Raw genomic sequence first — 14,506 nt, forward strand, 5'->3', positions numbered from 1 at the left:
AGCAAAGCCCGCGCTGACTGACGCGCTCTTTACAAATTCAAATGTTGCCGCTTCAAATTCGTGAAGGCACGCGCGCGTTATTCAAACACAGAAACACTGCTTGTCGCAATCTGTGACAAATGCAGGCGAGAGCCAATGAGCGTTCGATTATCCTGCCGTAAAACCTGTCGTTTCGAATTCACGGAGTGGATCCGGGAAAATTATCAAGATAATATTTTCAGCGATTAACAACATAAATTCTGCTCTGGATCACACAAACCTACTGTATTCCGCCAGAGAGGACTGCGGGTGCAACGCATCGTCATTTGGATTACTTTTGGTACTGCTTTTGACATTTTTGCAATAAATAAATGATTGTAATGGCATCTGTCTGTCATGTTTTTCTTATACTGTACAGAAATGTTTAGGTTTATAGGTAGGAGTGGAATTAATAATTAATATTTTAATGCTATATTGTTACTAAAATTGTTATTTTCCTGCGTATTTCGGTCATTTGCATTTTATCCTTTCATATTCGCTATAAAATGTATTATACATTTAGGTTAGGTTTAGGTTTGGGGGCAGGTTAAGGGGTCTAAAAATCTAAATCGCTTATTGATAAAATTATAAAAATGCATTGATACGAATATCTTAATGATATAAAAGATACATAAATATTTTTACGTTTTTTAGCTAAAAATACGTAGCGATGTGTACGTTTTAAACGTTGAAATAGGCTACGTCTAAATTGTACGTTTTAGCATTAATAAAAACGTACAAAAGTGTACGTTTTGTGCTTGTAAATGTTACGTATTAATACCTACGTATAAACATGAGACTAGGCTGACCAAACAGGACTCAGCTCCACCCCACAATGATTTGATGAAAACTCGACAGCTTTCTTCTTCACAAATTCATGTTGCAATTCAATTTGCTGACTTTGGTTTAAACATTTTGTCCATGTTTTTGCACTAATATTAGCTGAATCTTTTATTTTTAAGAGTCTAAAAAGACTATGTATTTTTTATAGACCTGTCTGCTATGAAAGTACACATTCATATACAGTAGCATGGCTGGCATTCCAGTTTGATTTTTTAAAAGATGGCGTCATAGCTCCAAAAAATAAGCACAGAAAGCATGTCATTACAGGCATATAAATATTAAAGGGTCTATTATTTATGTATTACTGCTGTGTTTCATATAAATCATGATCATATATATAAGCAAATTCGTAATCAGCAGAAAACCAAGAGCACATGGCACAAAGTAACAATAAAGTTTAATAACACATGTATTTCCTTTTCCCCCATATTTGCATGATAGTAAAAAAAAAAAATTGGCTACATTATTATTTTTAACTTTCTCATAAAGTTTTTGCAACTTTTTATTTAAATTAAAAAAAAAAGTTTTTATTGTACTCTGTACACTATATATGTTCACTTAGCTGACATTAAATGGTTTAATGTTATTTTCAAACATGCTCATTTTAAATACTGCTTTTAGCATTTCTTTAGTTTTATTTGCAAGAAATTTAAAATAAAGAAACTGATTGGGAAATTTTTTTTTTATTTTGATCTGCTCCATTAGTTTTTACTTAGTAGTGATTTAGCAAAGTTTTACTCTCACTGTCTCACACACTCAGGTAAAGTTATCACTCCATCACTACACTGTTGTCTTAGGCGAACACCTCCTAAAACTTTGCCCCTCTGACACATAAAGGTGATGTGATCATTATGGGGTATGAACACCTTTTGTCGATTAGCATAGGCCAACTCTAAACCTCTTCTTTCCATTTCCTCTACCGTCACTGTACAGGGCTCTGAAATAAACCCAGCATGTCACTATCAGTGTCACAATATACATTCATTAACTAATCATCACAATGCGAAACCCGCTGCCACATTACTAGTACATAACTTTGTGGTTGCTATGTTGTTCTCGATATCTGCTTCTTGGCCCAAATCAAGAGAGTGAAAGACCCGATGAGTTGTGAGCCAATTTGTGCATATATTTTAATGAGCAAAAGTGATGCTTGAGATAATAATATACTGACAACTTATTCAATGTTTTTACCTTCTGTGTGTTTGCCTTCACATTTTGGAAAAGGGCTGCTCCATTCTCCATTTGACTGACAGGTGATTTCTCTCTGTCCTTTTAAAATCAGTCCTTGTCCATTGCATGAAAACGTTAAATTATATCCAGATTTGACTGGACACTCAAAATCAGGGAATTGATTAATTTTGATGGTGTTCTCTTTTGTGTTTAGAAGACATGTTACATCTAGAGAAAGAAGAAATACTAGTCATTGCAGTCATCCATCTGAACTTATTTAATCATTCATCAGAAGTTGTCATTTGTCTTAATATAATCATCAAGGATTAAACCTACAGTTTTTATAGGTGAAAATCATTCACAAAATTAACTTTGCCCAACAGCCATAATGTCTGGTTAATGCCCAACTGTACCAGTATATCATTTTTATTTATTTTTGCTGTATAGTGGAGACTGGGGTTAGTCAGCTGTTAATCAACTCACTATGAGATGAAGAAGGACAGCAAACAAAATCTTAAAGTCATTGCCAGTTTGGAACTGGTTTTATGTGTGAATGTTTGATGCATTAATGATAGATGTTTTAATGAATAACACATAGATGGTAACGTTGTCATTACCTTTTTTATTTTCTTTAAATTTTTTGTATCAAGAATATATATATATATATATATATATATATATAGTACATGCATTTATTATACATGATAAACATTTCATAATTTGCATGTTGACAAACATTTCAACAAAAACAATTCTTAAATACTCAACGCAAGTATATTATAGCAGTATTTCTTCATACCTCCACATTTCGGATATGGATAATCCCATTTTCCATTTGACAGGCATTCAATTGCTCGTTGGCCTTGCATCTTCAGGTTCACATCTGTGCATCGAAAAACTAAAATATGTCCAGGTTTATAAGGTGGAGCAATACCTGGATTTCCAACAACAATGTCAACATTGATGAGCTGTTCACTCTCACAGGTAACTTCTGTAGATGAAGAAAAAAATTAAACCATTATTAAAAGAAAGCTTTTATAGTTTTCCTGGAATAAAACAGAGCAGACCAGTTTAATGACAGCTAACTTCAAATTTAGACCTACATTTGGGTTTTATGGTCAATGAACTTTCATGGAAAATGAACAAAAACAATATATGAATTCAGACAGGCATTAAAAATGAAACGTGATATATAAACATGATATTATTATATATTGTTCAACAAATTGGATGTTTAAAACATCTGGTTTTGCTACTCTGTGTATCATTGTGTTACCTTGAGCATTTGTTGAGACATCCATGATCATTAATAGAAGAAAGAGAAATATCTTACAGTATTTCATTTTAAGCTGTAAAACATAACAAATGTACAGTTTACAAAGTTAATAAACTGTATAAACAGTATCGACTAAATCACCTACCAAAAATTTTGTCTTTAAAGGCTGATTTACTTTCCTTAAGTAACACAAATCAATGCAAAGCTTTCTGTAGTATTAAACATAAATTAGTACCGATGAAAACCTCAGATTACCTGTTTTCCAAAATCTGTATTCATGATCAGTCTCGAGAGCGGTGGTGATATGAATCTTTGAAGTCTGTGTAATGTAGCTGAAAGCAACCGTCTCCTTCCCTCTGTCCCACCAAACAGGACTCTGCTCCACCCCACAATGATTTGATGACTCGACAACTTTCTTCCTCACAAATTCATGTTGCAATTCAATTAGCTGACTTTGGTTGAAACATTTTGTCCATGTTTGTGCACTAATATTAGCTGAATTATTTATTTTGAAGAGTCTAAAAAGACAATGTATTTTATATAGACTTGTCTGCTATGAAAGTACAGAACATTCATATACAGTAGCATGGCTGGCATTCCAGTATGCTTTTTTAAAAAGTCATAGCTCCAAAAAATAAGCACAGAAAGCATGTCAATACAGGCATATAAATATTAAAGGGTCTATTATTTATGTATTACTGCTGTGTTTCATATAAATCATGATCATATATATAAGCAAATTCGTAATCAGCAGAAAACCAAGAGCACATGGCACAAAGTAAGAAAGTTTAATAACACATGTATTTCCTTTTCCCCCATATTTGCGTGATAGTAAAAAAAAAAATTGGCTACATTATTATTTTTAACTTTCTCTTATAAAGTTTTTGCAACTTTTTTATTTAAATTAAAAAAAAAAGTTTTTATTGTACTCTGTACACTATATATGTTCACTTAGCTGGCATTAAATGGTTTAATGTTATTTTCAAACATGCTCATTTTAAATATTGCTTTTAGCATTTCTTTAGTTTTATTTGCAAGAAATTTAAAATAAAGAAACTGATTGGGAATTTTTTATTTATTTTGATCTGCTCCATTAGTTTTTATTTAGTAGTGATTTAGCAATGTTTTACTCTCACTGTCTCACACACTCAGGTAAAGTTATCACTCCATCATTACACTGTTGTCTTAGGGGAACACCTCCTGAAACTTTGCCCCTCTGACACATAAAGGTGATGTGATCATCATGTGGTGCGAACATCTTTTGTCGATTAGCATAGGCCAACTCTAAACCTCTTCTTTCCATTTCCTCTACCGTCACTGTACAGGGCTCTGAAATAAACCCAGCATGTCACTATCAGTGTCACAATATACATTCATTAACTAATCATCACAACCTACAACTTAAACTACAAGACTACATCATGATGTGTTTATATGATATATATGGTGAAGCGTGTTCATACTTACTTAAACACCTAATATTCCCTCTCCATTCTCCTTGCTCACAGGTCAAGTATCTGGAGAAAGGTGGACGCAGATCCAAAGTGTATTTATTAAAGCAGCTGTATTCAACTCTCTCCCCTGTATTGTATTCCTTTTTTGTTATTTCTAGTGTATCTGCATCGTTCACGCCTGGTGGTGGTCCACATTTCTCTGAGACTGTCATCACCAAAAAAATGTGGCATTAGTAAATCTTAATTTTAGCCAGATGATTTTTTTTGCTGTTAAACCACAGAACATGTTATTAATGAGTGGTGTTTCTCCATGCAAAACACGCTGCAGAATTAGACCAAGTCAAGAGAAACTTGCGTGCGTATTTATGTGCCAATTTGCGCACATATTATAATATGAGCAAAAGTGATGCTTGTGTTGCATTGTCTTTCCAGAATTTCATTGTATGGCTCAATGCACTTGTTTCTCAGAATTTCTTTGTTGTTGTACAGATCTGTCTCATTCAACAGCATCAATAAATTCTCATTTGATTTGTGACATTCTGCTAATAGAACAAGTAAGTGCAAAATGTAAAAATGTAGAATTTGTGCCATATATGTTATGTACTGACTGTATGTAAAATGTGCCCAAAATTTCCTAAGCAAATATATGTGGATAGAGACTGAGTGGAGTCAGATTCATTCTTTTAAATTTAGCTTGCTAATATCTTTGGATAAATTCAGGTTTGTTCATCATACTTGGCAGCTGTTTAAATAAAGTAGCATCATCTCTATTTTTGTAAAAGTTGTAACATTTAATAGCAGAACATACCAGCACACAGTGGTTTTGGTGTCCATCCGTCTCGTGTACATGTGGCCTCTTCTGCCATTTCACGATATCCAGACTCACATCGGTACGATTTTTTTGCTCCCCGTTTCTTATCTCCACTGAAGGAATAGGATGGGTAATACACATGCTGGTCATGTGGAGTTTCACATGTAATCTCTGAAACAAGATTCACATGCTTTTAATAACATGCAATAAATTCATCACCAAATCCAGAAATGTTTCTCTGTAATCTTACCTGCACAAACAGGCTCATAGTCCCACTCTCCATTATCTTTGCATGTAAATGATCTGCTGGTTTCTTTTGTACCAAGGAACCAGTATTTTTCAGAGCAGGTGAGCTCCACACTTTCTCCAGCTCTGAAAATGTTTTTTTCCTCAGGCTTGATCTTTTTTACTCCAAATGTGGTTGATTTAAGCTCACAGGTTACTGCTGTACAAGACATAATTATGTTGTATTTAAGTGTTAACACAGGCCAATTATGTATGAAGGTTTTTGGTTTTAAGATGTTTACACAGTGTTTAGATAAACACATTTTATTTGAAGTGAACCAACTAAAATGTGTTTTCTGTCATTTAAAACAAAAATCTGAATTTCTTTTGCTGTTTTTCTTTTCTTTTTCTGAATAGCATCAGACCTGTTTGTTACCTCTTGATTTCTTAATACTGAGGACATAACATCACCCTTTAAGAACAAGAAAGTCTGAAGGATAAAAAAATCTATTATTAATTTACCTTAATCTGGTGTCTTATGGGAAGGAGGGTATAGCACAATGGCACTAAAATACTAAATTGATTTTAATTCTAGAGAGCATTTGATTGGACCAAAAATTTTATAGCAGAGAAGAGTCATCAGTATTTTTGCTGTTTTCCCAGAATTGTATTGTATTCCCTGTATCGTATTCATTTTTTATTTTGTATCTACATTCTCATGGTTCATGTTTGGTGTTGGGCCACATTTTATTTTTAGACTGTTGTCACCAAGAAAATGTGGCATTAACAAATCTCAGTATTAGCCAGATGTCTTTTTTATGCTGCTGAACCATAGAACATGTTATTAATGAAATACTTATTATTAATGTGCTTAAAGAAAATGACATTCAGTTGAAGCGTTTCTGAAAGTTTCTGATGAGTTGCTGGTTCACACTGGGAGATGAAAAACAAAGTCTTTAACTTATTTTTAGTTGTGTGGGCTAATATTATATTTTTCAATAATATAATATATTAAATAGATTTGGATTACTCTGATTTTCTGAAGAAAATCTGAGTGGTGTTTATTCACGTCAAACCCGCTGCCACATTACTAGTTCATAACTTTGTGGTTGCTATGTTGTTCTCGATGGCTGCTTCTTGGCCCAAATCAAGATAGACTGAAGACCCGATGAGTTGTGAGCCAATTTTAATGAGCAAAAGTGATGCTTGAGATAATAATATACTGGCAACTTATTCAATGCTTTTACCTTCTGTGTGTTTGCCTTCACATTTTGGAAAAGGGCTGCTCCATTCTCCATTTGACTGACAGGTGATTTCTCTCTGTCCTTTTAAAATCAGTCCTTGTCCATTGCATGAAAACGTTAAATTATATCCAGATTTGACTGGACACTCAAAATCAGGGAATTGATTAATTTTGATGTTGTTCTCTTTTGTGTTTAGAAGACATGTTACATCTAGAGAAAGAAGAAATACTAGTCATTGCAGTCATCCATCTGAACTTATGTAATCATTCATCAGAAGATGTCATTTGTCTTAATATAATAGGTCAAGGATTAAACCTACAGTTTTTATAGGTGAAAATCATACACAGCAAACAAAATCTTAAAGTCATTGCCAGTTTGGAACTGGTTTTATGTGTGAATGTTTGATGCATTAATGATAGATGTTTTAATGAATAACACATAGATGGTAACGTTGTCATTACCTTTTTTATTTTCTTTAAATTTTTTGTATCAAGAATATATATATATATATATATATATATATAGTAAAATGGATTTTGTTGATATAATTTTTAGTACATAATTTAAATTAAAATGTAAATACTCTTAACTGATGAGTTTAAACTGATAGTGAAGGAAAAGCATCCCAAAAATGACCAGCATATACAGGTACATCTCAAAAAATTAGAATATCATGAAAAATGTCAATATTTTTTGTCACTCATTTCAGAAAGTGAAACCCATATATTATATAGATTCATTACACATAGAGTGAAATATTTCAAGCCTTTATTTCTTGAAATTTTGATGATTATGGCTTACAGATAATGAAAACCCAAAATTCAGTGTCTCAGAAAATTAGAATATTGTGAAAAAGTTCAATATTGGAAAGTCATGGTGTCACACCCTAATCAGCTAATTACCTCAAAACACCTGCAAAGGTTTCCTGAGCCTTTAAATGGTCTCTCAGTCTGGGTCAGTAGGCTACACAATCATGGGGAAGACTGCTGACTTGACAGATGTCCAGAAGACTACAAATGTCGCATTCCTCGTGTCAAGCCACTCCTGAACCAGAGACAACGTCAGAAGCGTCTTACCTGGGCTGTGGAGAAAAAGAACTGGACTGTTGCTCAGTGGTCCAAAGTCCTCTTTTCAGATGAAAGTAAATTTTGCATTTCATTTGGAAATCAAGGTCCCAGAGTCTGGAGGAAGAGTGGAGAGGCACAGAAACCATGTTGCTTGAAGTCCAGTGTGAAGTTTCCACAGTCAGTGATGATTTGGGCTGCCATGTCATCTGCTGGTGTTGGTCCACTGTGTTTTCTGAAGTCCACAGTCAACGCAGCCATCTACCAGGAAATTTTAGAGCACTTCATGCTTCCTTCTGCTGACAAGCTTTCTGGAGATGCTGATTTCATTTTCCAGCAGGATTTGGCACCTGCCCACACTGCCAAAGGTACCAAAAGCTGGTTCAGTGACCATGGTGTTACTGTGCTTGATTGGCCAGCAAACTCGCCTGACCTGAACCCCATAGAGAATCTATGGGGTATTGTCAAGAGGAAGATGAGAGACACCAGACCCAACAATGCAGATGACCTGAAGGCCGCTATCAAAGCAACCTGGGCTTCCATTACACCTGAGCAGTGCCGCAGGCTGATTGCCTCCATGCCACAGCGCATTGATGCAGTAATTCATGCAAAAGGAGGCCCAACCAAGTATTGAGTGCATAGAAATGAACATACTTTTCGGAAGCCTGACATTTTTGTTTAAAATATCCTTTTTTTTTATTGATCTTATGTAATATTCTAATTTGCTGAGACACTGAATTTTGGGTTTTTATTATCTGTAAGCCATAATCATCAAAATTTCAAGAAATAAAGGCTTGAAATATTTCACTCTAGGTGTTATGAATCTATATAATATATGGGTTTCACTTTCTGAAACGAGTGACAAAAAATATTGACCTTTTTCATGATATTCTACTATCATGAACCTACATTTGGGATTTATTTGAGATTTATGGTCAATGAACTTTCATGGGAAATGAACAAAAACAATATATGAATTCAGACAGGCATTAAAAATGAAACGTGATATATAAACATGATATTATTATATATTTTACAACAAATTGGATGTTTAAAACATCTGGTTTTGCTACTCTGTGTATCATTGTGTTACCTTGAGCATTTGTTGAGACATCCATGATCATTAATAGAAGAAAGAGAAATATCTTACAGTATTTCATTTTAAGCTGTAAAACATAACAAATGTACAGTTTACAAAGTTAATAAACTGTATAAACAGTATCGACTAAATCACCTACCAAAAATTTAGTCTTTAAAGGCTGATTTACTTTCCTTAAGTAACACAAATCAATGCAAAGATTTCTGTAGTATTAAACATAAATTAGTACAGATGAAAACCTCAGATTACCTGTTTTCCAAAAGATGTATTCATGAACAGTCTCAAGAGCGGTGGTGATATGAATCTTTGAAGTCTGTGTAATGTAGCTTAAAGCAACTGTCCCCTTCCCTCTGTCCCACCAAACAGGACTCTGCTCCACCCCCTCTAAAATGATTAGTTGAAAATTTGTCACTCCTCTTCGCAAATGAATGTTCCAGTTCAGATGGCTAACTTCAGTTTGTAGTCGAAAATACAAAATGACTCAATAATTATATGGGCTTAATCAGAACAGAACTGTACATTTTTGTCCATGTTTGTGCACTAATATTAGCTGAATTATTTATATTGAAGAGTCTAAAAAGACGATGTATTTTATATAGACTTGTCTGCTATGAAAGTACAGAACATTCATATAGCATGGCTGGCATTTCAGTTTGCTTTTTTAAAAGATGGTGTCATAGCTCCAAAAAACAAGCACAGAAAGCATGTCATTACAGTTTAATGCATATAAATATTAAAGGGTCCATTATTTATGTATTATTGCTCTGTCTCATGTAAATCATGATCATATATATATAAGCATGTCAGTGGTCAAATTTGTAATCAGCAGAAAACCCAGAGCACATGGCACAAAATATTGCCTAAAGAAGGTTTACACATGTATTTCCTTTTCCCCCATATTTGCGTGATAGTAAATAAATATATATACGGTATATGTGACCCGTGCTGGCAAAATGAGTTGGTATGCGCACGCTAATTTTGAGCTACAGGCAAAAAATGCAAAAATTTAGATTTTAGTCAAATGTGAGGTTTTCACAAAAATGAGTTCATTAAGCCCTCGTCTAGCGATCCTAATGCTCAAAATAGCAATTAAACATCTAAAATTATCTTTATTTGTACGTTTTCTGAGAGGAGTACCCTTTCTCCGCTCGCTTCTCGCGCTGACTGTCATCCGAAGCGCGCGTATAAAGGCGCTTCCGACAGCGCGATACCGATACACAGAATTACAGTATTTAAGTATTCACGCAAACATAATCAAAACAAAACAAAAGTGAACGTTCGGGGAATTGTTGGGGAAAAACATCTGATGTGTAACATTATATTAGATCCGTGCATTACAGTAGGTCTTTATAGACCGCCTCATTAATGTTAATCTAACAATAAAAATATTGAACTGCTGATTGAACTGCTTTTGTAGTTGTAATAATCAATTTATTGTATTGAACACACTAAAGGGATTTTTACATTTGATTATTTTGTTTTTCTTGAATGCTTTTTGTTTAGATGTCGACTTCAAACAGGTGTAGCGCAGCCATTTTTTGTCCGATTCCAACAAATCATACATCATCAAGGTCTTTTAATGGAGAATGTGAAAAAAATAAGTAATTTTTGAGAAATTGCTCATTGTGATTCATTTTGGCAGCACAGTTCCCCATCTGTCGGTCACTACGAGTTATGTCGTGATCGACATTATGGGGATTCACTTGGGAGCCCCAATCATCTCTGACTTTAAGAGAAAACGCCAATGAAATTTGGCTAGTGGATTTTGCATACCTGAGCCACTCCCCGTGCATACGGGTATAAATAGGCGACAGGTGCATCCACTCTTCAGATTTTTGCTTCGGAACCGAGTGGATGAACTTGCTGATCTCCACAAAGCCATTCATCATCTGTCTGGAAGCTGTTCTGGTTGGCATCACGGTGCGAACAGCGGTGTTCCTGTCTGCAGCGATTCCCCTGGGCACTTCAACTAAAAGAGCAGATTTCCTAAAAGAGCAAATCACGGTCGGTTCGCGTCTTTTTAAAGACGGCCGGCCGTGTCCTCTTGGTTGCGATCGTTTTTCTATCCTCTGTTGACAGCCACGATCGTTGTCTTCAGTGTCTGGGCATTCAGCACGCTGAAGCTGCGTTCGTGGAGGGTTCATGCGTTCACTGTGAGCGTGTGACCATGGCAGCGCTGCGATCACGCCTCTCTCTCCTCACGGGGATGGGGGGGCTCCCTCTGTCACTACCCGCGCTGGCTTCTCTGCCGCGAGCAGACAACCATCAGTTAGTGCTCTGGGCGATCTGAGGGTTACAGTGAGAGCCTTTCCGCCGGGCCAGTCCCCACGGACCTCTCACTCCTCCCGCAGCAGCTGTTCTGTGCGGCTCCCTGGTGATTCTGCAGTGCCATCTCACGGCGTGTCCAGCGTTTTAATTTGGCACGCCAATAGAGGATCAGATGTCGATAGAAGCATCGTGGGATGGGCAATCGTCCTCTGAGGATGAAGATTCAGCGGGGCGGCCCCCCTCGGGTGTTGGCTGCCGAATCGGAACCAGAGTTGACGGCCGTGCTTTCCCGGGCCGCTGCAAGCATCGGGCTGGAGGCGTGCACACCTCCCAGTCCCGAGCCCTCGCGGTGGGATGATTGGTTCCTCGGCACGGGCCGTGGCTCGTGACCATGCCCTGCCCTGGTTCCTTTCTTCCCGGAGGTGCATGAGGATCTGATGAAGTCATGGAAGGCCCCTTTTTTCGGCCAGAAGCCATTCGTCTGCCTCCATCCTCACTACCCTCGATGGTGGGGCGGCTAGGGGGTACGTTGACATTCCCCAGGCGGAGAGTGCGGTTGCTGTGCACTCGTGCCCGCAAAATGCCGCCACTTGGAGGAATTGTCCTCGTCTCCCGTCCAAAGCTGTAAGCTGATGGCCGCTCTCGCGGCTGAAGCTTACAGTGCTGCGGGCCAAGCCGCCTCTGCCCTGCATGCCATGGCTATCCCGCGAGTACACCAAGCCAGGGCATTTAAATGCACAAGGGTAGTACCAACCCGAGGTTGATGCAGGAGCGGTGCTCGGCGACTGACCTCGCCCGATGGGCGACAGAAGTCACAGCGTGGTCCCTCGGGAAGGCGATGTCCACACTTGTGGCCCAAGAGCGCCATCTATGGCTCAGCCTTGCTGAGACGAGCGATGTCGACAGAGTGCGCTTTCTCAATGCTCCCGTCTCCCAGGCTGGACTGTTCGGCGACGCCGTCGAGGACTGTGCCCAGTACAGAAGCAGACCGAGGCCATCCAACACATCTTGCCCCGGTGTGATGCACCATCTGCCACCGCTCCGCCGTGGGCCAAGCCCCAGTCTGCTCGTCGCCGTGGGCGCCCTCCTGCGTCCTCCAGAGCCGCTCCACCCCGTGCTGAAACAACATCAAGGCCAGTGCATTGAGCCTCTCGCAAGAGTGTGGCGCCCCCATGTCCAAGCCGGCCGCTAAGTCATCTAAGAAGTCGATGAAGCGGCCCTGACACGGGCAACCTGGAGATGTGGGAAGCTGGTCTTTCTCAGGAGATGGCAGAGACAGCGACAGAATCTTCAGTTTTTGTTTGTTTCTGTTCCGCCGCTGGCTCAATGTGAAAAGGCTCACATTTTCAAAGAAAGAGCAATTTCCTTTTCCTCCGGGTTCTCAGGCCCATGGGCTCGATGCGCCGCTTCCTCACTCTCGCCCACGATGCTCCCCTTTGCCAGCAGCCAAGAAGCTGCGGTTGGGAGACGCGTTGCCTCTCCACGCAGCTCTGGCCAGTCCCTCCGGGGACACGGGGAGTTCTGCTGTGATCAGTCAGAACGCGATGCCTTCTGGCCTATCCAGCTCGACTCCCCTCCGCTGCACCACCGCGGGTGCGTCGATTGTTCCTTTGGTGTCACTCGTACTAAGTTTGGGGCCGTGGCTTGCGCTGCCCGACCCGTCCCGGTAGCTCATTGGTGCAATCCGACTCGGCTATGCGATTCAGTTCGCCAGGCAACCTCCCAAGTTCAGCGGCATTCTCGAGACTTTGGTGGCAGACTGAGACACACCTGTCTTGCGCGAGAAAATTGCTGTCCTCCTGGCAAAGGATGCAATCGAGCCAGTCCCTACAGCCGAGATGAAGCAGGGGTTTTTACAGCCCTTACTTCATTGTACCGAAAAAGGGCGGTGGCCTCCGGCCAATCCTGGATCTGCGAGTCTCGAATCGGGCCCTTCTCAAGCTCCCATTCAAGATGTTGACGCAGAAGCGCATTATCAGATGCATCCAGCCCCAGGATTGGTTTGCAGCGGTCGACCTGAAGGACGCTTACTTTCATGTCTCGATGTGCCCTCGACACAGGCCGTTCCTACAGTTTGCGCTCGAGGTTCAGGCATGGAAGTACAGGGTCCTGGAGTCCCAAGGTGGGCATGGAACCACGGTACACATCGTGTCACCATCACAACGACATGTCACCGCCTATTCAGCCCCTGGCCGGACCTTGCTTTAAGTGTCCCGGCTTGTCGTTGTTACGACGGATGCCTCCAGTACGGGCTGGGGTGCTACATGCAACGGGCAGGCAGCCTCGGGGCTCTGGACCGGGCCCCGACTGCTTTGGCACATCAATTGCCTAGAGCTGTTGGCAGTGCATCTGGCCTTGCGGCAGTTCCGCTCCCTGACCGAGGCCCCCCTCGGCCAGGAAGCACTGGCACACAGCTGGCCTCGGGCTCTTCGCAAGTATGCGTTTCCCCCAGTGAGCCTTCTCGCACAAGACAAGATATCCTCTCTCAGGGGCTCGGCACCATTTGGCACCCACGTCCAGACCTTTGTAACCTCCACGTGTGGCTCCTGGACGGGACGCGGCAGACCTAGCTGATCTGTCACCAGCGGTGGTTAACACGATCACTCAGGCTAGAGCTCCCTCTACGAGGCAAGCCTCTGCTCTGAAATGGAGTCTGTTCACGAACTGGTTTTCTTCTCACCGAGAAGACCCCCGAAGCTGCACGATTGGAGTAGTGCTTCCTTTCCTGCAAGAAAGGTTGGAGCGTAGGCTGTCACCCTCCACCTTGAAAGTGTATGTGGCTGCCATCGCAGCACATCACGATGCAGTGGACGGCCGGTCCCTGGGAAAGCACGATCTCATCGTCAGGTTTCTGAGGGGTGCCAAAAGGTTAAATCCTCCTAGGCCACCCCTGGTGCCCTCCTGGGACCTCTATATCGTCCTGGCAGGACTTCAGAGGGGTCCCTTTAAGTCACTGGATTCAGTCGAGCTTAAGTTCCTGTCTGCTAAGACAGCGCTCCTGACCGCGCTCACTTCCATCAAGAGGGTCGGGGAC

At 40.0% G+C, this 14,506-nt stretch overlaps 2 protein-coding genes across 5 annotated transcripts in view; both read right to left on the minus strand.

Moving 5' to 3' along the window:
* Positions 1–1,977: 1,977 nt before the first annotated feature.
* LOC107738670 (E-selectin-like) lies at positions 1,978–3,709 on the minus strand. Its single transcript, XM_016550458.1, has 4 exons — positions 3,563–3,709; positions 3,308–3,380; positions 2,831–3,022; positions 1,978–2,259 (listed from the first exon to the last, which is right to left on the minus strand). Exons 1-4 carry the CDS (start codon positions 3,584–3,586, stop codon positions 2,036–2,038), a joined length of 513 nt encoding a protein of 170 aa, XP_016405944.1. The 5' UTR covers positions 3,587–3,709; the 3' UTR covers positions 1,978–2,035.
* A 727-nt stretch (positions 3,710–4,436) lies between these two features.
* LOC107738668 (complement factor H-like) overlaps positions 4,437–14,506 on the minus strand; it is a 43,842-nt gene continuing 33,772 nt past the window's right edge. Inside the window, exons 10-14 of one of the 4 annotated variants that reach the window (XM_016550453.1) lie at positions 7,045–7,122; positions 5,823–6,014; positions 5,570–5,743; positions 4,775–4,966; positions 4,437–4,636 (exon numbers count right to left, since the gene is read on the minus strand). In XM_016550453.1, the coding sequence (XP_016405939.1) occupies positions 4,440–4,636; positions 4,775–4,966; positions 5,570–5,743; positions 5,823–6,014; positions 7,045–7,122 (833 nt within the window). In that variant the 3' untranslated portion in view covers positions 4,437–4,439. Of the gene's footprint in view, positions 4,637–4,774; positions 4,967–5,569; positions 5,744–5,822; positions 6,018–7,044; positions 7,123–14,506 lie in introns of all 4 variants that reach the window. The other 3 variants (XM_016550452.1, XM_016550456.1, XM_016550457.1) reach the window with 3 other exon arrangements.

The sequence above is a fragment of the Sinocyclocheilus rhinocerous genome, unplaced genomic scaffold, assembly GCF_001515625.1.
Source record: "Sinocyclocheilus rhinocerous isolate Xijiao unplaced genomic scaffold, SAMN03320098_v1.1 scaffold4149, whole genome shotgun sequence".
NCBI lineage: Eukaryota > Metazoa > Chordata > Actinopteri > Cypriniformes > Cyprinidae > Sinocyclocheilus > Sinocyclocheilus rhinocerous.